Source organism: Falco punctatus, assembly GCF_963210335.1.
Source record: "Falco punctatus genome assembly, chromosome: 7".
Lineage (NCBI taxonomy): Eukaryota > Metazoa > Chordata > Aves > Falconiformes > Falconidae > Falco > Falco punctatus.
In genome coordinates this window covers 10,547,000-10,571,325 of record NC_137587.1, presented here as the reverse complement: position 1 = coordinate 10,571,325, position 24,326 = coordinate 10,547,000, and the positions used below count along the sequence as shown (strand labels likewise).

Below are 24,326 nucleotides of genomic sequence, written 5' to 3'. Positions count from 1 at the left end.
TTTAATTCCTCTTCTCTTTACACATGAGCAAATTTGGAAATGTGTCTGAAATATATTTTTAATTTATTTGCCATTACCTAGATCTCTGTATTGGTGAGGAAGAAACTTGATTTCACAATAACATTTGAATATTTATAATTAGTTACTCCATTTTCACACTTATTCCCAGACTGTTAAAAAGCAATTAATATTGCTTTCAGATAGTTATGATCTTCAGTAAAGAAGTTTCCTAAAAATGCATGTTGCTTCCATGGAGAAAGAGCAAATACTATTCAAAAAGCGTTTCTCGTCCCTGACGTATCCGCAGAGTTTTGTGCTTTCACCTACCTAGTTGGCTATTTTAGTTTGTTATAATCTCTAGTTTAAAGCGGCTTTTATTACACATAAGACATTTTGAGAGAACACATTACACAACAAAAGATAGAACTGCCACTTAAGCAACTGATGGCTCAGTTGAGAGTACAGTATTTATCAGGACAAACAGAGAGTGTGTACTACAAGGAACAGCTGCAATCCCGTGATTACAATAAAGAGATCTGAAATCTGTACAGTGATCCATTATACAGTTTTCTTAAGTAAGTGATGATATTTCAAAATGGACCAGAAGTAGTCCGGTCCTTTTGTGCAGTAAATGCCAATTTAACGTTTAGGTGATAGTCTTGTTTGCATATGGATTTTAAGAAAATCCGTTGAAGATTATTTGAAAACCAGCTCATTAGAATGACAGATTGTTTACCAAATTTTGTTTTCTTGTCAACTAATATTGGTTACGTTCAATTAAACAAGGTTAGGCTTTCTAAAAAAATACCTCTGTCAGCATGTGTGCCTTGCATATATCTGAGGATCAAATTTCTAATTTCCAGATCTAGTTGGAAGATCAGGTCATGAATGTTTCTTTCTAAAATTTCTCCTTTCCATACACCTTTCACATCTTCACTACCTCCATTTTACTATATATATTTTTTTTGAGTACCAACACTGTGGTTTATTAATGGGGAGTGAGGCTTTAAATAAAAGCAATTGTCAACTATCTGTCATGGTGTGTTGAGTCAGATGTTTGACACACTGTCTCTTGGCCACAGGCCATCTGGTTTTAATGGAACCAACTACTCTTCTAAGGAGCCAGCAAAATATGTGGCCACGGGAAGCAATAGCTCCGTATCATTTGGTCAAGTCAGTAAAGCAAAGGTTTTAGGTGTAGTAATCCCAGTTCTGACTTGATCTTGCCAGTTAATTAAGCTTCTTAAACTTTCTGTGCTAATTTCTCATCCCGTGAATCAAGAAAGTCCTATTTACTAACTTCATTTAAGTGTTGGAAAAAGTGATTAGTCAATGTTTATCAAGAATTATAACATCACAGAACTCTTGTGTAATTAAAAAAGAGTTATTGAGGAGAATTGCATAATAAAGAGAACATTTATGGAAACCCGATGAAGGAAAAATACAGACAAAAATGAGACAGTGGAGTGGAATGGACCTCACACAGGACAAGGTGAGAATTGAGAATTAGGGTATGTGTACCTTCTGCTGTTCAAAAGAGAAGAGGAAAGATGCTGTGTTTGAAGGCGGGAGAGACTAAAGAAACTGGGGAGGGACGACTTGTGTTTCCTCCATTCAATAGCAAAAGAGGAGAAATAAAAAAGTAAATTAGCTAGTAAAAATAACATTCGTGGCTTTCTGAAATTTGAGTTCCTCCTTTTTATTAGGAATACATAGTCTTTTATAGTCCTTTTATTGTCTCCCTCACTAGAGGTATTCTAAAACCATCTAGATAACGGTCCTGGGCAACTGGCTTTGGGTGCATAGTGTGTAAATGAGTATGCTGGAGCTGCATTGATTTGGAAAATGGATACTAAGACTCTTCAGTAGAAGGAGATCAGAATAGTATTTTAATATCCAGCTGCTCTGAATGGCTTCTTTGGGACCTTCTTTGCAGTACTACTTACTACTCAACCAGGGCAGAAATTATATTTCAGGTAGTCTGTATGGTATTCCAGTCCTGGTTCTCCCTTAAGTTGTACACTAATAATGCTATTTTAATGGCAAATTTATTACAAGACCTCTGTGATTGGTATAATTTCATTCTTTAGATGTTTTTAAATATATTGAGGTTAATTACTCTGAATTATTGTCTATGCAGAAGTTTCTACTCTGAAATTGTCTTTTGAATCTGTATGCTCGAATTGCTGCCATGCATTGAAAGTAAAACTGATTCTAGTCTAAGTATTTTATGTACTGTATTTTATGCATATGTATTTTTATATATGCAATACTTACAGACTTCTAGTCAGTGATTTAGAATTTAGCTAATAAAGATTTACCTTTTAATATTTTCAGTCGTTGCTTTTAAAAGCGAATTTTAACTCTTGAATGATCTTTCCCTCTTATGATAAAATTTTAATTAATATTTTCCATTTGCTGAATTATTTGGGAGTATTGGTAATTTTCTTTTGAGTATAACATACTGACATGTGAACTATATGAGGCTGATTGTACTGTGCCAGTTTCTAGTGTTTCTACAACTCTGCAGTGCGGAGTGTGTGTGAGCAAGCATACTAACCTTGCGTACTGCTCATCAGCCTACATGCTTAGTTTATACATTATTTATTAGACTTATAGGCATGAAATTAAAAAAGTGAATTAATAATGTGACTCCCATGTAAAACAGAAGTCACTTCTTTATATATGACAGGCAATTAGGAAAAAATCACTCTTGGGTTAGCTAAATGCGTTTTTGCTAAATTTCAGACCCAGTACATCCTCTTGAATAAACGTTTGCCCCCAGGTTACTATGTTTATGTTCTGATCTGAAATGACTGTAGAGAGTGGATGGGAGGTGAGGTAAGGTGGGTAACTCACATGCAGTGGATGCAGGGAACTGTGAAGGTGACCCGGTTCCGTGGCTTCAGCAGCTCTGGCGAAGTTTCCTCCTGCTGATCAGGAGTCTGTCAGCAACCCCCTGTTGGCAGAGCCATGGTCCGGTGGCCCAGCCAGCACAGGAACGTGCTTGAATGACCCGTGAATCACGTAGAGCTCAAGAACAAAACGTTTTCCTTTCTCTTCTTCTCCTTGCACGTTTTTTATAATGAGTGTCATTGATTAGGAAAGTCTGTGTGTGCTGAGCTCTTTGAGAAGTAGATCAAGCTTGTCTTGAGCTTTGAAATGTCATCACTGAAGGGAAGTGTAAAAATACATATGTAGAGAATGGAGTCAGGTGGGTGAGTATCGTAGGGCTGCTCAGCGCTGTTGAATAGCTGCACATGTGCTTAAGGGTTGTTAATGTTAAGAGTGGAAACAGTTAAACTTGATGGTCTGATTTTTCTGAATGTCTTTCTGTGAGTTTACAGCTCCTTTAACTGTTCAAATGAAAATAAAGCTTGTTTTGCTGCATTTTGAAGTGTTCAGAAGCAGAAAGGGAAAGGAATGGCCGGAGGAAACCCAAGCCATGTATATAGCATACTACCTGCCTTAATGCTGCAGGTTCTAACTGACTCATAGTCACAAGGAAGACAAAAAGGTTTCATTTGTATTTTGATGCTTTTCTTTTTGTGGCATCTGATGGAGCGAGACACCATTGCAGTGCTGCAAAAAAAGGGGTTTACATTTAAGTGTTTCTCTTACTAATAGAATATAAATTTTTAATGATGCATATGTTTCTGAGGTCTAAGCTCTACAAAAGCACTTCTCTTTCTTGAAATCCCAGTAGTTCTAAGCTGCTGGGCATTGTATAAATAATCATTTAAACACATTTGTTGATGGTTTGCCAAAACTTTGAAGAAGTCTTTTCTTTCAGAGGTTAGAAAGCCTTAATTCAAAATCATAATTTAATGGAAAAATCCTTCTGGTGATTATTATGTAGAAAGTAATTTATTTCTTTTAAAATTATTATTTTAGAAGAAAAAGGTTAAAAATCTATTTATATAAATATAAGTGCTTCCAAACATCTGCAGTTCAAAGTACATAATTCACAGTGACACCAAAGGTTGGTTTGTGTTTTGACTGGATGACTTTGGTATTATTTTTGTCTGCAAAGGAAAGAGTTGTGCAGCATCCAAGTGGTGCAAGATGTTTGCCTCTCCAGAAATCATGATGAATTTAGGACAAGGGGCAGACTGTTAAAAAAAAAAAAAAAAAAACACTGAGGGGAGAGGGGAGAGAAGGGCTGTTGAACTGAGAACACTTGTATTCCCTTCAGTGTCTTTGAGCTGGGAGCTATTCTGAAGTGCAGGTCATTATAAACGAAATAAGAAAAGGTGAACAAAATAAAAACCAAGAGAAGAATCAGTTGGATGGGTTTTGTTTGCTTCACATGGTTCTTTATTGTATTTATGTTTCCACAGGTGATGACTTAAAAAATAGAACAGGTGAAAAAGTAAAAAGTAGCCATGTTTCTTCATAGGTTTAATGTTTGGTGTCTAGGATAATTATATGTACTTCAGTTGTTTGTTGCAGTGAGTACATGTTAATTAATTTCAACATGTGTCTGCAATTTATCCCTGTGAAAGTATTATGCTGTGGAGCAGTTGGATCTTGGTATCCCATAAGCTCATATTTTAATGGTATTTGTGAGTTTTCCATCAAGATACCATTTGTCATTTACTTTGCTGATGAGCATTTTGTTTAAAATGCATAATGGAAGAAATGCATGTCATAAAATAGTTCATCTGCCATTCAGACGGACTCCTAGTTTCCCATAATTTGGAGGACATAAATGATTTTCCAAAGTTACCTGGTAGAAACTAGGTTGTTTTTATTTCTCACTATTTCAGTAATTGAGATCCCAGTTCAGCAAGGTCTTCATGTATAAAAGTCCACAGAATGTGATAAAGTACTCGCCATTTAAAGTGAAGGCCCTGATACGCAATCAAGTTGTTATGCACTGGGTGACCCCTGATAAGCGACTAAGCGCTCGCTTTTAATTTTTGTCTGACTTGAAGAAAAATATGTTACCTTAAATTTAACGAGAGAACGAAGCTGCTTGTGGAAGGCTGTGGTTATGTACAAGATCTGTTATTAAACCATGGAGACCACCTGAGACTGACTGGTTGGGATCGGGTCAGAGCACAGACCCACCTTGGTCACCAGCCTGGCCGCACTCAGGCAGTAGCGTAGGTGCAGGAAGAGCCAGAGCGGGGCAAGCACGTTGCAGTGCCTCTCTGCCTACACACTGTCCCTTTTTTCAACGGTTGTATCAGTGGAGTTGTGTATTTATACGCCAGTGGGGATTCTTAAGATTATAAGCATTGCAGGTTTCGACAAGGACTCTAGCTGAACATGTATGTTCTCATAAAATACTATCTTTTGTACGTACTAATTGGATGAGACAATCACATGTAATTCAGAATTCAGGAAAGAACTTTGTGCAGAATTTGGCCTAATCTTAGTCCTAGTATATTTGTTTCATCAGACTTTGACCCTCATACGTGTATTAACAGAGACAAATTCTTTTTTTTTTTTTACCTAGCATATAAAATGTGTTGACTTCCCCCCCCCCCCCCCCCCTCAGCCCCAGCATATTGCCATAAGTTCAGGAGGGGTTAGTTTGGATTCTTTTTAATGAAAGATGACGGAAAACGTCGTATGCTGTATAGTAATATTGAAAGCAGATATAGATGTAACAGGATTAACTAGCTACCAAAACTGCATTTGTATTAAGAAAGTGTTTCGGTTTTCTGTTATATTCAGCTTTAGCTGTTGCTTCCTCAGCCAAGGAGTGTCACAGTACCCTTTGGGTCAGATCTGTGCTGAAATACAGAATGAGTAGCGCACCTGACATTACTATCTAGTTCAGTGAGATGAGAGCAAGGGGCCTAGGTGTAGCAAAATATTTGGGTCTCTTTGAAAGCACGTGAACAGTCCGATCACCCTGAGTAGCACAGAGCTAAGTACACTTCTCTATGAGGCCCCCGGGGATAGGTGTTGTCTTCAGTGAAACAAATGGCACAGCGACCAAGGGGTTGGGGGCAAGGGGTTGCTCTGCTCATGTTAATGCTTTGCTGTATTTCATCTTTGTCCCTACTAACGTTAATTCTCCAGTGGCATCAGATTTTTCTTTACTCTTGTGTAATCTCTGTATCTTTTACTTTCAGAATGCCTTGGTGAAGAATTATGTTAAGTAACGGTCAAAAAATAACCCATCAATCTGTGTAGACGTGGCAGGCACCATAAGGCTGTATTAACATGTTATAGGTACAAGTTGAAGAAAATGCTGAAAAGCTGACAGCATGTTAAAGATGATTTGTTTATACAAGTGCTAAAGTTATGTTTGATATGTTAATGCAACCTCATTTTCTAGTAAAGGCCAAACACTATTAAGTGGTTATCTGCATTGATTTTTCTATCTTCTGAAATACTCAATTCATTGTAAACCATCTTTACTCCTTCTGTGTACCTGGAACTAGGACCATCTTTTAACCGTCTCTTTCTGTGCAAGCCTCAAGGACTTTACTGTGTGATATTCTCCTGGCCCACTGGTTGACCTCTCCATCAGTGTCCCTTCAGCAGCTGCTCCTTTTTACAGTTGGTCTGGATTTCCCCTGGAGCCTTCTCAACAGTCCTACCTGGGTAGTCACTGCAAGGGGTCAGCACCTGGTACGAGTTGAACCAGCGCCTCTCACAAACATCCTTGTGCTGCTGAATCCTGTTAGCTGATGGTTGTTAAAAAAGGCTTACCAACAGCCTAATGGTTTAAATTAGAAGATGGGAGAAGAAGACTCGCTGTCTATCTTTTTCTTTCCTCTCTGAATCTCTTCTGATTGCTGTGGTACGTTACCTGCTTTGCTTTTCGTTTTGTGTCTTAGCTGCTTGTGATATACCCTCTGCTGGGTGTTTGTTTCAAAAGATTGCGTTTAGAAGAGTGCAGCCGGGCTGCGCTGTGGAGATAACGGTTAAAGAGAAGGTGGAGTGTCTGTTGGTGGGAATGGCTGATGTAGTGAAAACTGTGCAGCCGGCCACAAATGGTTGCTCAAGGAGCACTGGCCATGGGCTCGAAGAGGTTTGCTGTCGGACGGGTACGTTATCGCTGCAATGAGGCTGGCTGAGGTGGGAGACTTTTTGTGGGAAATGTTTTCAGAGAGGAGAACAAGCATGAGGGTTGTTCTCCTTTGAAAGAAGGAAGGAAACCTTTTTTCTGGTTGGGTTTTGGGGGGCTTTTTTATATCTTCAGTATTGCCTCCCTGGCTACAGGACTCTGAACGCATATGGTAGACCACAGGATGTAGCTAATTCTTGGTGGATTGTTTGTGTTAAACCTGTATAAAATGATGTGTTACCATTTGTGAGGCTTTATTATCCTTTACTTAGCAAAGTCTTCAGCATTCTGATCAAGGTATATTCCCTTTGACATTCGCTACACTGCTCTCATATTCTTTGAGTCCTCGAAGTATCTTTTTAGTGCTCAAAGTATGTGAGGTAAAGAAGCAGTTTTCTCAATTAACAGCCTGTCATTCATAAAGTGCTAAAATCACAGGAACTTCCAATTAAGTACACAGTTACCTCAGATCAGATATTTAGGCAACCTGTGTCGCAGAAAGTATGTTGTCTCTGACTTTAAGAGGATTCTGTTTGAAAGTTTTCCAAGTATGAATTTTCACAAGTTTGGGATGACAGAATTTAGACATTCTTATTTATAATATTTAAAATTGAACACTTCCTTTAGCTTTCAGCTTTCTTAAAAGGTTACATCTAACATTTCCTTTTGCCAGTACTGAATTGGATGATGTCGTCTTTTTGCTGTGCTCCAAAAAGTATTTTTATATATGTTTTTAGAAGGAAATCCAGTTTCTTATTTGCAGCTGTTGGCATTTTAGAGCCCTGGAGTGAACCAATAAAAACACATGTTCTTTTAAAGAACATCTATTTTTACTGAACCTTGCTAACAACCAATGACACAGAATCCAAAAAATGTTGGCTCAAATGGAGAGAAGTGCTGCATTGTTTTAAATTCTATTTTTAAAACTTTTCTTTGCAGCAAGATTACAGAGAAATTTCATATGCTTTTGTTCTTGTGAAAAAGAGTGCTTGCTTTTAGAATGCAATTTTACTGTATTAAAAGTAGTTCAGGTATCAAAGTGTCATATAAAACTTTAGTAAGGCATACACAATGTTGCCATTTAAGAGTATTATTGTCGTACTTTCACAAACAGGATAATTAAAGATTTTACTTCCTAGACAGCTAGGAATAAATAAATTCTGATTGATAATTCAGAACATCTTCTGTTAATACATTGTGTTCAGCATATTAAGACACTTGTGCACAAAGGTCAAATTAGATCACCAGTTTTTCAGTGCTACCCTCAAAATGGATTCAAGCACTGTGGTAATTGAATATGCCCAGTTTTTTTCAGCTATCAACATTCTTAGTGGAAGTGAAATTAAAGATTAATTACAAGATGCTCCCAAGACTGATGTAAATGTAATAATGTCAAGACAGACTTGATACGGAGTCCATCCGCTTTATATTACTTGTCTTGCATCTTTATTGTGTGTACTCCATGTGATGCAGGATACTAGATCTCACTGCTGCGGTTTGTTTCGCTGGCCTGTCTCCCACAGAGTGGGGAGGGGAAGAAGATTGCACCCATGCCCTTAGTTGTGCAACCTGCCCTCTATAACAAGATGGGTTTGCTCTTAGCATATTTTCTCTTCTCTTTTGGAATCAGGACAATAGCTTGGATATAAATTCATGGTTTAAAGGTAGATTGAGATTTTGGCCTTTCTAATAATATTCACTGTAAAGAAGCCCGGTGCTGTTGTCAAACTGGGAATTCCAAAGCACCGTTTTGAAGAAGAGTGTTGGCAAAGCAGAAAAGTGAGAGGCCTGCTGACCTTACATGATGAAATGTGTAAAGTGTCATAATGATACCTGAAGTAGTAGATCGATTTTATTTTTTTTTAATGGTGTTCAGACCATGTATGCTAGAGAAAATAACCTGCATAATCTGGGTTTCATTCTTCAGTAGTTTTATTAGCCCCTTCATGTCTTATTTTTCATGCTGGACATGAAAAAATAATTATAGCTGTGATTCTGTGATATTTTTTTTATGTGTATGAGAGATAAACATAGACATTAAATGTCTTAAGTCTGTAAAAATATTTTCAATCAAATGTATCTATGGGGTTGGGGTTTTTTTATTTCTCTATTTTATGGGAAATTGTCTTCTCTTTTTCTTGAAATAAAAATGAAACTGTGTATTAAACTTTACAACAGACACTGAGAGAATGCACTAGGCCAGAGAGATTTGCTGCCTTTAAAATAAGTAATCCTATTAGAAATGAGCCTAGATTTCCAACAGAAGTATTGAAGTACAGCAACAGACATGTGAATTGAATTTTTTTAATAGTACTGTTGGGTGCCTACAATTATCTAAAACTTAGTCAAATATAGGATTGAATCATTGTTTTATAGACTATGCCAGATACCACATTGTTAATGACTTATTTTCTGTTTAAGCCTGTGTATTGGTATGTCTAAAATTTGTCTCAGTATCCTTCAGTACTCCTTACTTTACTTAGACCTCAGTTATAATTTTTGCAGTCCCACAGATCTCCATTTTGCAGTTTTTCTTTCTTTAGAGTTGATGTGAGCCATGCTTAGTTGTCCCACTTACTGCGTTGCTCAGGAGTAGGTTGCACGCTCTTGATGGGAAGCTCAGTTCTGTGCCTTCCACACAGATAGCACAAGAGACTGATATTTGCAGGTCTTTCATTTGGGACAGCAGTGCTTACATGGGCATCATATCACCATTGTCATTCCTTTCTTATTGGTGTTTTCAGAAAGTGTTTATGAAAATACTTTATATCAATTAATTTTCTTATGTTCCAACAGCGTGTATCAGCTTTGGGTTTGGTGGTGATACCCAAACTACTTGCTTGTAATATACCGTTTTAAAATGTCTCTGTTAATATTGTGTTTTTCCCTACTTCTAACAGTTGTTCCCATATGTTGTCTTGGTACTTCATCTGTTTTCCTCTCCTCTTGTTTTTGTAAAACAGGTATTTTTATTTATTTTTTTTTTCATAAGACAATGAACTGTCTACTGACAATTAATTACTCTTTCAAACCAGGGTAACTGGGCAAGACCTCTTATGATTACCATAAAAAATACTGAAATATAATGTAGCTCACAATTTGCAGGTCTTTAATCTTTAAAATAGATGGTTGGCTGACAGCGGTAAGTATATGTGTGTATGCACACAGTAGCAAATGTTAAATTTTTCATTCTTTGTCATTAAGTTAAATATTAAAACAATCTTAAAACTTACTTTTTTTCAGGATGTGATGTGTGTTTGGGAATTAGAGTAATCACTTAGCGTGAAAAATACAAGTATAAAAATTACATGTATATTTTCTAATAAAAGGCTGGGTTCTGGGTTTGGGAACAGGGTCTTTCATTTGCTTGCTTTTCTAAAAGCATGTTTTGCTTTCTTTATATCCACTTACCTAATACATAAAAGCCAAAATCTAGCCTGATATTGGCATAACTAGGAAGAGAATTTCAATCCAGCAATTTTAAGACTTTTTAAAACATTCTAAAAAATGTCTTTATCTGATACTAAACTTAGCTTTTTTTTGGCGTACAATTCAACCAGGAAGAAACCGAATAATGATGCGTGTTTAAAAAACATAGCTCTGGTACTGGTCTGGGATTGTAACTTGCTTTTGTCTGATGCTTTCACTCCTGCAGAAATGGTGATGGGGTTATTTACGTTAATTCATTTGGCCTGTTGAAAAAAATATGCCCACACTCCTCTACTTAATGGGATTCTTTCCTCGTTGCAGTGCAAACGGCTGGAGCAGGAGCTTCATCATCTGAAAGAGCAGAACCAGACTTCAGCAAACAACACGAGACATCTGACTGCTGAAAACAATCAAGAACGTGCTCTGAAGGTAAATCTCCATTTCTTCTTGCAGGCAAATTAAGGTTGTAAGCCCCTGGTGCCAGCTTTCTGGGCTGCATATATCAGTTGTGTACATTTCGGCAGAAGTGAGCTATGGTGTTTGCCAACAACCCCTTCTTTAAACACAGATACAGCACCCTTCTGTTATGGTTTTATTTTATTTTGTGTATGAAAACAACAGGAAAAAAATAACATATCCTCCAAATTATTGGGCTGGTAATTAATGCTAAATTCTTGGGGTCTGTCCTTGCAATATTACATGTTATAACGTGACGAAAACTGCAACTATTTGCTTCATGGTGCCTTTGCAAAACTAATATTTTAAGGCATTGCTGTTTGATCTGCTCCCAGCAGTGTGTGCTATATTAATAACATTGTTGACCTATACTACTAGTGACCACATAGTTGATACTACTATTTGCAAAAGGGTAGCTAGTTGGAATTGGGAGGAGGAATAATAAGTCTTGTCAATAAGAATAAAAATGAGCAGCAAGGCGGGAGAGGGTCAGAGAAAGGACAGTGTAAAGTGACAGGTTATTGCTGCTTTGAGAAAGGGAAATTGTAATGTCAGTGGAATTGATAGCTACATAACCAGCAATCTCACCACTAGCCAGAATAAGATACTATGCGGGATAAGATGTGCAAGCATTCAACCTATTCAACCACTGTATTCTTAAAAATCTCTTTTATGGGTAGAGGAGAGACAATATAAATACAGAAGTTACTCTGTTGATACTGTATTGTCTTTTTTTGAACTGTGATTTAGGCAGCAAGATCCAGACATTCTCATTTGTAGGCAGATTTTCCTCTGCCGCCTCTTTCATTTTTTTTTTTTTTTTTAATATTCAGGAAACATCATTATTCATACAACAACTTAACCAATGCAAAGTATAGGAATAGAGGTAAATCCTTTTATAGTTTGACATTTCTCAGTTAAAAAAAAAAAAAAGTATAATGAATAAATGGAGAGAGGCTGTGTGCCACACCATGGGTTTATAATTGCCATCAGAATCTATGGTGTGAATATTACAAAAGCAGGTGTGCAATACTGAAAGCAATCCATGCTCAGATGACTAGAAATAGAGATCGTAAACATTCAGGGCTGTTTCTGACCACGATAATAGTATTGCTTTGAATCTGGTATCACTAGAAGTTAGTGGTTGCTGAGCATGCTACTTATTGAACATAGTATTGTTTTTCATTAATTGCATGCTGGCTTGTTTTTTCTGTGTCATTGAAAATATTATGCACAGAGTCTTTCTGTTGGAAAACTGAAATGTTTTATTGAAACTACACTTTTTACATTTAATATTGCCTGACATAATGCTTACAGAATAATTATATTTTCAGAGGAAGAAGTGACTTAATAGTTCAGAGTGTTACTAGGATTTCATTCTAAGCCTGATATTGCTCTCCCAGCACCTAATCTTTAAAGAATTTAATTTCTGGCTGTCACAGGCATTTTTTGATTTTTCAGAGTTAGAGGTTAATTGTTAGTAGTCTTTTAGAGATGGGAGTCTGAGAGGAAAAGAATATTTTTCTAGTTTTGGTAAAGGTGAACTTTTTTTAATACTGTACTTCTGTAGGTACAAATATCTCAGTTCATATTACTGTCGACTAGAGCGAGGACAGGTCCATCGGAGTAGTTTTCAAAGGCTGATGGGCGAGGTTGAATTCTTCACCCTGAAAACTTTAAAATGCCCTTATGAAATACTGGCAATAGTAGTTAGCTTTGACATACAGCATATGAACACTCATTCTGACCGAAGCACTCATGTAAATGAAAAGCTTATCACCACCCCTTTTTAGTGTAACTACAGCCTGGAAAATATGGACTGGCTGGTCGTGACTTCTTTAGAGATGGGTATGAGCAGTGCTGTGGGTCAGAGGCAGAGCTCCCTGCTGGAGAAATATCCAGTCAGAGCCCCCTGACAGGTAACACCCAGGGGGGTCTTGGTGCACATACCTCTCCTGTGAAATCCTCTGGTTCTTAACTGCTGCCTCCTGCCTCTTGTTACGTGTTCAGCAGTAATTTTAAGTGCTACGTGCAGAGTGTACGTACAGACCCAAGCATCCCCTCCTGTCTCCTCTCTGCTGCAGATCACCTCTGGCCGTCCAACCATTTTCAGAGAAATAGGACTGGCCATTTGTCTCTGTGGTGCAGAGTTAAACATCAACACAACTATTTTTATTTTCACCATGATCCAGAGAACTACATTTACTTTAACCACCTCCACGTGCAAACTGGGAACTGTGCTATGTACTGTTAATTCAGGTGTAAACACCTGTCCTGCAGGAGTCCAGGTATTCCTTCTGCCTCCATCCAGGACAGTTCCTGTTAAGTTGTTCTGGCTTTGGGGTTTTTTTCTAATCTTTAATTTGCCCTACTCTCTTAAACCTAATTAAAGTTGTCTGATTCAGTTTGTCAAAAGATGCATTCTGGTGATACATGGCAGGTGAGGAATTTGATCTGCTTTAGATGTTCTTCAGGGAAGACGTGTAAATATCAGGTGTGATGCAAGGATACTTGCAGTCTTAACTGGCTAAAAGCAGTAATCGGGATCAGCTAGATTAAGGATGGCATACAAGTTTGTGATAAAAGATGAGAACCTTACCTCTATGGGGTCTAAAATACACTAACCCAACAGGTATTGTGTCTTTCTTACTTTTTAAAACCATCTCACAATAGTGAGTTGCTCAGAGGGAAAAAATTATAAGGCCGGTCCACAAGAAACGTATTTCATTCCACTGATGTTATGGTCTAATAGGTAAGATATTCAGGTTTATTTTTAGCTGTATTAACTCACAGGGCTACTGTCACCCTTCTATGAGGCAGCCGCAGCAGCCCGTAGACTCCTGAGCGAGGCAAAACAGTGGCGAGACAGATGGTAACCCTGGGAGAGGTGTGGTGGCACTAAATTGTCTGGATCCAGGATCTGGAAATCCTAAAGATGATGTAAGCACTCATGCATACTTTTTATTTTAGATGCCATATCACACCAGAGGATCATGTGACAAATAAAGCATATGACCAATAGGCGTGCTGTATAGACCCGTTCTGTGCTGTTTCATCTTATTGTGCAATAGAATATCTGTACGTCTTCGGTAAGAAGAGATCGCTTCTTAGCTAATCTCTGCCATACATATTGGTAGTACGTGATTTAAAATTTCCATATTTGATGTATTTATTGCATAGAACATTCCTTATAGTGATGTGGGCCATTCAGTCCCACAGTGCCAAACCGATACTCCTAATTTTTGTAATATTTTTATGGCTTGTAGAGGATTGTATTGATTGAACAAAAATGCCAGTTTCAAATGTTCCCTCCAGGCAATGCCCACAACTGCACAGAGGTCATTCAGAGAGACATGTGGGCCTCTCCATAGTTAAAGTAAAATAATCCTCCTCTTTGTGAAACCATTTTAAAAAATCTCTTAGAATATTTCAGATTGAATTATAGCTAAATCTTTTAGGGATAATTGCTTCCTAAGGGCCTATACATTTGTGCTCTTAGCACATTTTCATAAAATAAGATCTGCAGAGCGCTTTGCAGTTCTAATGTGTCAGGGTCTATACATAAGATTATTCATTTGTGCTTGGCCTTCATAATTAACGTTTGGTCTCTACTGATTCTGATAAATGTATTCCCACAATACGCTGAAATAGCTGATTCAATTAAACATAGAAAAGTTGAAGAATTGCTGTTTTTTCATTAGTATTCAAATATTGTTGTGGACCATTTTTTTGTTGTTAGCTTTATACTGTGTAGTTTTGACATGCAGAATTTTAAGTAATGTATTTTCCCAAGGAAGAATAAAGATTTTGCCAGTGTGAATGTCCTCTTCACTCGGTTGAAGAACAATAGGAAATAAGTCTTGTGAAGCAAATAACTTAATGTGGAAATTCGTGGAAAATGTTTAACTGGATTTGAATGAACTGTAAGGAGAGGTGACTTCTTTTTCACAGGCCTGATTTATTTTGTAATTTTTAATTAGGTGGTACATTCTTCTTAAAGCAGCTATTAATCTGCTTTAAAGACCAGCGAGATGTACTAATTTTACTTCTAAGCCAATCTCTCAAGATGGAGAGGGGGGCTGTTTCACGATGATACACAAATCAGGTGCCCTTTAGTGACTAAATGAGTTTACTCCATCCAAGTATGATGTCATTAGAACTTGTAAAGGTCATTAATCTCCTGCAGAGCTGTTAAAATGAATTGTTGCTTATGATTGGCTTGTTATGTTTTTCTGACTAATCAATGTTTTTAGTTTATTTAGTAATTTCTGTAGAATTCATCCTACATGCTTCCTTGACTTTATTAAGGATATTATAAATTCAGAGTCAGAGGCAAGAAAGTGGCCTGAAGGAGTTGTTAGAAACTCATCTACAGTAGTGTCATAAAGCAATTGTAGCTGATGTCATCTGCTTTCTGCTGACACAAAAGAATTGTATCAAGGGCAGGAAATCTACCATGCATAGCACTCTGGTAGTTGTGCCAGTGGTGATGCCCGTGAGAAGGCCACTAGAAGACTTAATGTAAGTATTCCTGATGGCTGTCATAAATTATATTAAGCTCTGTTTTGATTCTCAGAATTTCCCAGATTCCTACAGTAGAAGCTACTTTTCCATACCTGCCTGACAATGCCAAGCCCAAAACCAAATCCAGCTGAATAGTCAACATGTCATCCATGACGAACATGATCCCAGGAGAATCTGACGTCATGAGAGCTTAGAAAAAATTAAGAAAAGCTTTAACAGGAAGTTTAGAATTTTGCTACTGTGGAAAGACATGGAATATTCATGCTATTTAGGCATATAATATTGATTGTGGAATAAAGTGCTGCTTTCACAAAATAGTTACTGTGGCTCTAATCTGCAAAAATAAGTAATTCTAACAATTTTCACGTTAAAAGCTTCAGAGCTGAAGTTTCAGAGCTTCATTTTAATGAGTTTAGAGCTGCTTTATGGCTATAAAGCCTTTGGTTTGTTTCTAATAGAGACATATGCTTTTGAAATGCTTGATAATCCGGGGAAACTTGCCTGAACCAGTGCTGGGAAACGGAGATTCCAATCTCATCTCTTCTATTCAAACTCCAGTTCAGCATACAGTTTTTACATTTTATTACAGTTAATTAATTACATCCTAGAAAACTTAGAGAACAGCCTTTCCATACTTTCATAATCATTTTACATGAGGCAACAGACCAGGTTGACTTATTAGAAACCTAGAAGGTGAGGGCTGAACGTGGCACGGCCCAGCCGCGTGCAGAAGGTCACTCTGCCCGCTTCAGCCACTTCGACTCTTGCACTGATACTACCTGCAGTGCTGTGTGAGTGAGGGAAGCCAGCTGCTGACAACCAATATTTTCTAGCTAACAGATGAATAGCTATGTTACCCACTGGTGTCGCAGGTGTTACACCTTTCTCCTTTTGTAGTTTCTAGGCATGACTCTGAAAAGAGTTTAAAAGTTGCTGTTGATCTACTTGTTGGTATGGTGTTACTGTTTGGTAAAAGGTGCTTTAAAATTTTGTGCTTCCTTCAGAGTGGTTGGCGTTTTTCCTGTGAAGCAACTCAGCAATATCCATATGTTGGACAATCCACCCATTTCTCCCATGTGTTGCTACGAATTCCTCTGGCCAGTAAGCACTGTTCCCTCTGTGCCAGCAGAACATCAACCTGTGAATGGTCAGCTTGCGAGCTTGCTCTGCGGAGTTAACCCTAAAGCAATCATGCTTTTCACTTTAGATGTCATGTGCTCCTACATATTAAAGGGACTGCTATCATATTTGCAAATTAATTCATAGCTATGTTTGAAGACCTGGCTGCCAGCTTCATATGGGAAATAGAAGGGGAGGAGAAGTAGATTGCAGGTCTGCTGCTCAGTGTGAGGAGACACACTATGCCCTTGCATTTTCTTATGATCTATATTTCTTTTTCTGAAACTACAGGAACGTTTCAGGAGCAACGGGAATAGTTAACAGGCTTCTTGGAGGTTATCTCCAGTTGTTGTTACAACTAATCCTGAAAGGTTCCTCATGCTATTCTTCCAATTACTTACATGAGGATAAAATGCTAGAGGATTTATCAAAGAAAGCTGCAATCCCTAACTTTGTACAAGAGCCGTTTCATTAGTTTGGTTTCTTCTCCTAGGAAGGTTGCCACTTCGTCTGCTTTCAGAAGAGTTGCCCGGTTCAAGTTCTAGAAAGACACAAATTCATTTCCCACTCCAGCAGCTACCCTAAAGCAGTATGTGCCCTCATTTAAATGCCTGGGCAATGTGAGAGGCAAACTTGCTACTCGGTCAATAAAACTTGCTATAAAGCTCATGAGATTGCTATTAATTTTTTAGAGTGGAAGTCTGCTGAAGTTTGAGTACTTGAATTGCTTTAAAGTACGTAGTGGAGGTGGAAATAAAAGACCTAGTAAAACTTGGAACATGCTGCTGACAATGTGGATGTGGCTAAGAATCCACATTGTTCTTCAGTTGCTGCTTCCTAGACACTTTATCAGACAAAGTGGATATGTTGCATTCTTAACCACATTGAACAGAGCCTTTGCTTGTGCTGCGCCCAAAAACGCTTAATCAACAGGCCTTAAAGTGTGTCACTAAGGTTAGACCCAAATCTGTTGAGCTCTTATCCATGCTAGAAACAAGGTTAGTCACTTTATGGCTGGTGTTATTAAATAGTACTGTACACCTCAGAGGATATCAGTGTAGGCTGGTGCATCATGCCGTAAATGAACACTAAAATGAGGCAGAGTACAACTCCTGCAGAAGTAATTCTTCTCATGTTCCACTTCAGTATTAATTTTCTGCGTTCCGTCCTGCTTAAGTTGCAGTGTCGCCGAAAGCTATTGCTACAGACTTCTGACAACCCGCCGTTAGCTGTATGCATGGAGAGGGAGAAAATAACTCACAATCCTACAATGACCAACGTTCCCCCTCAATCGCAGGGCAAAAAATGTGAGCGCTTTTAAAGATCAAGCGGTCTTTAAAGCACTCATCTGAAGTTTCCTTGGACCCAACTGTTCCTTTGAGCCAGATGTCGTAACCTGGTCCTCTGGTGGGTTCAGGTCCAGAGATCCTGGGCCAGGGATTTCTCCTTCATCTGCTGTCATATATTTCAGAGCATAACACTCCGCTTAGGTGTATCCCTTATAGGCAGGAAGTGACTAGTTTAACACATATATCTGACCATGAGTCAAAAAGCAAAGTTCAGAAATCTGTTATACTAGTATCACTTTCAGTGGCCAGTTTTGTTAATTGTTTTTTGTAGCCATCAGGCTGGTAGGCTTTCTTTAATTATGCAGGTGTTGGCAGACTAGTTGTGCACAAGTGGCAACTACATTCTTAATGACTATCTCCTCCCATCTGGTAATTAATGTTTTAGCACAGGTAGACATTTGTATTCATTGCCCAAAAACATCTTAATTTGTATAGGGAGTTGAAAGTTAAAATAATTTTGCTTAAATGTGCCTTAAGCAAATAAGAGAAAATTACAAGAGGAGGGACTTGTCTGTCACTGACAGTGAAGTTGTGCAGAAACACAGGCTTCTGGAGTCTGATAAATCTGATTTATATGAAACATCTACCTTGGACTTGAAGAGAAATGATCTTTGATAACATTAGTACTTGCATGATTGTTTTTCAGTGGTCGGCTTGTGATGCCATTAAGTGCCTGTGTGGATAAGCGGTACTGTTCTTGGTTCACTGAGGCATCACTGCGGGCCAGAATTTTGGAGTTGTTCAAGTCTTGGGTTGTTTTCAAATTGAAGGAAACAAATAGACATACCTAAATTCTCATCTTTGCTTCCTGGGTTGCACTGGCCGTGCCACCTTCCTGTACTTGTAAGGCTGCCCCTTCGCCGCCGGCTGGCACGGCAGCCCTGTGTGTAGTGTTCCCTGCACAGCGGCTGCTCGGGATTTCTTGGACTCTGTTCAAACAAAAGGCCAAGCCGTGGTGTTTCTCTCTGTGATCTCAGGTCTTTCAGAATTGTTTCAAAGCAAAATAATATATGGATGAGAGTGGATGTTTATTGGCAGAACATTTGTCCTGAAAATGATCCTGAGAAGAGTTGCATCTAATTAATTATGCTTGTCTAGAGACTGTGTGTCTTCAGGAATTTTAGCGGGCATCATAGTGCCTGTAAACTGCTGCACAAGAATGGCACTGGATGTGCCTTGGTCTGAGCAAACATTGTCTTGGCTAAAAGAGTTTGTTCACCTTGCCTGAGGAGCATACCTCTTCCTTCTGTCCTGTTAACAGATGCTGAATGTCTCGTAACCAAAGCAGAAATATTTATTGAACTTTGATTCAGTTCTAAGCATTAAGGAATTCATTACTCATTCACACTTTGTGTTTGATGTCAGCTTTCATCTGCTCCACTACAAATTCCTTAGAGGTCTGTTACTTTTTATTTGATAGCCTTCAGTCTCTCTTGGCACTAGATTACTCTTGACAATCTTAAACATCAACAAACTATTTGTATATACTATAAACGTCGCTTTGTCATAGGGGATGATGTGGTCATTCAGACCTTCTGGCTGAGTCTTTTATTTTTTGGTTTCCATTTCATAGGTGGAAATTACCTTCCCATGAGGTCAGAGCCAGTGTTACTACTTCCGATTAGCCGAAGTATTATTTCTGATGAGTGCAGCAGGTTCTTGGAATGCAATATTTTGGTTTCAGGTTATTCTAAATCTGGATTATCTTTCTCACAGTTGTACAGGCTGCTTCAACGTTCTCACTTTTGGTATGCAAAGAGTCATCTCTTGCATCATAATAGACTTCTGTGACCATGAAGTGCCTGTTGACAAGGTCCTCTCATCTATGTTTTTCTTTTAACCATTCTGTAATTCTGCATCTACACATATTATATTAACTTAGCATTTCACGGATACTTACTTAGCATTTCACAGATACTTTGCACTTTCATGCACCTGTTGTTCCTTCTAACAGGGTAGATTCCGTTTGGTATGATTGAATCATTTGAAACTGTCTGGGTGACTTCCTGGAAGTTCCTTCCTTGCTCAGTGATGCTGACACTTGGCCTTCCAGTTTCAAGGATGCTTTCTTTCAATTGTAAATGTTCTGCAGCATTTTTAGGTTTTTGTCTAAACTCTGTTAAAGGACCTCAAAATTAGAATAGGCAGATCTCAGATATACGTATTCTAGAAATACATGTGCTAAAATGAACAAACATTGTGAAGTTGTAGAAGATGAAGCAAACTATGCAGACATCCTGTGGCCAGATAGAAAGCTGTCTGCTGTCTGCTCTCTCACTCCTTATCTTCATAGAGGTGACACCCATGCCTTAAAGCAATGATAAAAAATTGGTGTGTTCTAAAATACACTGAAATTCAGCAGTGTCTTGTAAATTAGAAATACAGAACCTGATACGTAAGTAAAATATACTGTAGAAATCAGGTTAGGAAAGCTGCTTATATGGAAAGGTGAGTTCTTATAAAAACAACCCCCCTATTTGACTGTAATGATAAGCTTCATTGCCATCTCCAATGGTATAGTTTATCACCCCAGTCGTGGGTTCATTTTTCCTTCCTCCTGCCCAGTAACATGTCGAAAGTAGTACTATTATTCATACCTTTGTAACGTCTGAGAAGGTGCCATATTGCTGCACTTCAAACAGCTGTAAAAAAAAAAAAATATATTTTACTTTTCCACTACTATGGATCTTTGTTTTGGGATTACATGGATCAGGAATGAAGGGCATATGTTAATCTAATTGTAAAATAATCATGAAGCCTAATGTATCAGTCTTCCTATAAGAAAACTAGGTCTCCTTCCTTCACTTGCCACTTTCTGATACTATAAAACCTATTTCCAAACTTAGTTAAGAGATTCTAAATCTGAAACCATTTTGTACGTAAAATAGTAACTGTTTTCTGCAATATTTAAAGAAGCTCTTGGCATTAGCTTCTATTATTAATACCGTCCCTAATCTTCACTGCCATAGTTTTCAGTCTATCGGCATTGTACCATAATAAAACAAAAGGTATAGTTTTCAAAGTAACTCTGGCATTGTACAAAAAATATTTAGCCAAGTTTTTCCTTTATCAGAGGTACCAAGTATTTAACGAAGCTGGAGACAACATATCAGATATAAGAATGTCACTTTTCCTCTTCATTCATTAAATATTATTTTTTATTTCATAAAACTTAGCTTTTTCTCCATATGAATTCTGTTATTCATACATGCAGAAACAAAGTGTGGTAAATCTTAATTTTCAATCATTTTTTTCAGTGTCTTACTGTACACCCTTCATTTTCTATGCTGCACAGGAAAATGATCCTCTTTTGTTTGAGTAGCAACTGTAAACAAAATCTTGAGCCTGAGTGCAGGATGACATGTCAGTTATTTGTCCTACAATAAAATGTATAAAAGGTAGTAACCTAAGCTCTTGTGCAAAAGGCAAGCTACAGGGTCATTAAATAGCAAAGGTCTTGCTCTGACCCATCCATGACCTCCTTATCTGAAACGCCTCTCAGAATTGATAGAATCTACTTTAGATCTTGGGTAGAGGAAACCAGGGATAGGGTAAAGGATCAATATAAATATTTCAGAATTTTAAGTATTTAATAAAAAGGAATGTTTTAAGTTTATACAAATTTCTGTTTGGAGTTCAAGAACACTTTCCTAGCATTTTTCATGCAAGTGATCATATGAAGTATGGTTCGGAGTAGAAGGGGAACAGATTATAAAGGAAGACACTGGAAAATTAGATCAATATGGTTGTAGGGCTGCAGACCAGGCTTGATTCAGAAGCCTTCAAGGTGCTACATGTTGGCTCTTTTTTATCTTTCTACTGCAATCTGAAAGTCTCTCCTATTCTGTTCCCAGTTGGGAAAAAAGTTCAGGGTTTAGAATGAGATGAAGTCAAAAGAGCCCATGTCCAGAAAGTGCAGCTTGGTGCTGAGCCATCATTTACTGAGAGGAGTCAGGACTCATTTCGCCTGTCCTTTTTATAATTCCCACCTATATATTAGGTCTGGTGCAGAGGCACATTTTTGATGTTAGGGCAGTTGTGCTCCTAGATCACTGAGAGCCTCTGAAAAATCCCTTTCTTTTCCCCATCTATTTATGCAAAATCCTGATTTGACTTCCATGTGTGTGGCCACACAGAGGTGTAAAGGAAAAATGGACTGTGCTGTTCACGTATTCACGTTGCTAAGAGGAAGAGATGTACTCCTTGTGTGCAGTAGGTGTGTATGTCTGCCCTGGGAGTACACAGGTCATTAGGAGGATGCTTGAAGAGCAGAAGGAATGAATGGACTTGGATTTATTTTGATCTTTCTGTTTTTCTTCTATGAAAGTGTGCTTTATGAAGAAAAATATTCCTTACCTGTCTTCCAGTAGATCTCCTGCTTTTCTGTTGAGATTATGGACTGGCAGCTGGACTTTGGCTTTTCTCTAGGAGTAAGCTTTAGAGTAGCAAGCTATACGTTGGGACTCAAGTAGTAAATTTGGTAATTCTGTAATTCACAGTTTCTAAACCTTAACCATAAAACACCTATGCAGGCACAGTGGTGTACCACCTGTTCAGAAAGTATATTATTACCTTTACTTATTAACAAAAGCACAGACAGAATTTGGCATGTGAAACATGTAGCCTTGTTTTTTATTATTTGAAGACTTGAAAGGTATAAAGTAAGCTTCACATCAGCAGAAGTCTATCAATGCATCAGGATTTCAACTCAACATATATTAGGTTTATCTTCATATTTAGAAACACTGCATGCATAGCTCTGTCATGTAGCTGAATCAAAATTGCTCATTACACTTGCAAAAAAATGGATTATTCACTGAAAGCACTCAAAGAAGGTCTGATTTCTCCTATAAAATACTTTTGCAATTAAAGCTTGAATTTTTTTATGCCTCCAAAATTTAGTCAGCTTCTGTGTTACTTCCAAAATTCAGCCTTCCTCACTGGTAAGGTAAATATATCTTACAAAGAAAAAGCAACAAAAAGGTGTAACTAGAAAAAAGCTGTCTTTAAACACTGGATAGAAAGCTGAAGTAACAAATGCTATTGTGTAATAGTAAATAAGTATATGTCCCATTGCCTGAACATGGTATTGTGCATTGGTGCTTGTTGTTAAGTAGCCAAATCTGCAATTTAAAATTAAACTCAAAGACCCAAATGTCATTTTGTAGTTACTTCCAATACATAAAGAAAGCTTCTGGAACTTCATTTTCTGAACTGTGTTGGTTGATACTGGATTTTCCATCTCCAGAATCAATTCTCCACTGAAGAATAGATGTCATCTTTCACAGTTTTACTGGACATGCTTAGATTCTGTACAGTTTCATATATTTGCCATTTCCTTGTGGATCACAGTCAAGACGGTATTTCAATGCTGCTTTGTTTATTAAAGGAATACCTGCTACGCTGGAGGAGTTATTAAGATGGTGGTGGTGTAACTTCACTTCTTTCTTTACAAGTATCTTGGCTGCACATTTTGAAAAACTGAGAGAACTTACTATAAAAAACCAATCCCATTTGAACTATTTTTTACATTGGAAGCATCCTTCAGCCCAGGCTTTCCACCACAAAGCTAATCTTGTAGATTAGGCCTGATTCTGTGCACGTATGTAGCAGTAACTGCTAGAGAGCAATCCTGCTGACATTAACAGTCACTGTTACAGGATCTAAATTTTGAGAAGAAATGTACCCTTTCTTGCTTTAATATTGAAGCTTGTGAGTTCCACATGCACTTAAATTTTAACAGAACTAGGTCCCAAAGTGATGAAGCCTTAGGCGGTTATACACACATTTAGGCTGTTATGACAATATTCAGAAATTAGAGGAAATTCTATTCAATTTGTTTTCATAAACTAGGTATCCTACGTCATACAACGAGATCTGGTAAGAATACATCAATGCTTTGCTAGTTCTTTCAGAAGAGCTCAGGCCATTTTAACAGGAAAAAATCTTTGATGTCCACGTTAAAAGAATCTATTAGCCTTTCTCAGTGGAAAATATATCCCTTCAAAACTTTTCCACCTCAAATGTCATTAAGGGCATCTCTACTTTAACCATGCTTCTTACTGAGTTCTTGGAGGGGAAAAATGAATGAATCATAAAATACCTCATTGCCCTGGTACTTTAATCCCTCTTCTGAAAGGATGAAACTGTTTAGTATGTTTTTCTAGTTTAAAATGGACCTGTGTTTGCTCCACAGTTAAACAAACGGGTAAATGGTTTGAATACGCTACTTGATGTCAAGTAGCTGCACTTTGGAGACACAGATTTCAAACTTTTTCCTTGCATATAGTCCAGAGGAGAGACTTAGTATACCAAACATTATAATTTTTTATATTGTGTTAGACTTTCAAGCACTTGAGAATATCACATAAAGTGAATTGGTTTAAATTGGTTATCTGCTCCTATTTCTTACAGTTGAG

At 37.8% G+C, this 24,326-nt stretch overlaps 1 protein-coding gene across 12 annotated transcripts in view; it reads left to right on the top strand.

Annotated features, from left to right (window-relative positions):
- The window catches only part of MIPOL1 (mirror-image polydactyly 1), a 203,448-nt gene that overhangs the window by 85,892 nt on the left and 93,230 nt on the right, over positions 1 to 24,326 (top strand). For all 12 annotated transcript variants that reach the window (XM_080394330.1, XM_080394327.1, XM_080394325.1 and 9 more), the window contains one exon: positions 10,781 to 10,888. In XM_080394330.1, the coding sequence (XP_080250456.1) occupies positions 10,781 to 10,888 (108 nt within the window). The remainder of the gene's footprint in view (positions 1 to 10,780; positions 10,889 to 24,326) is intronic.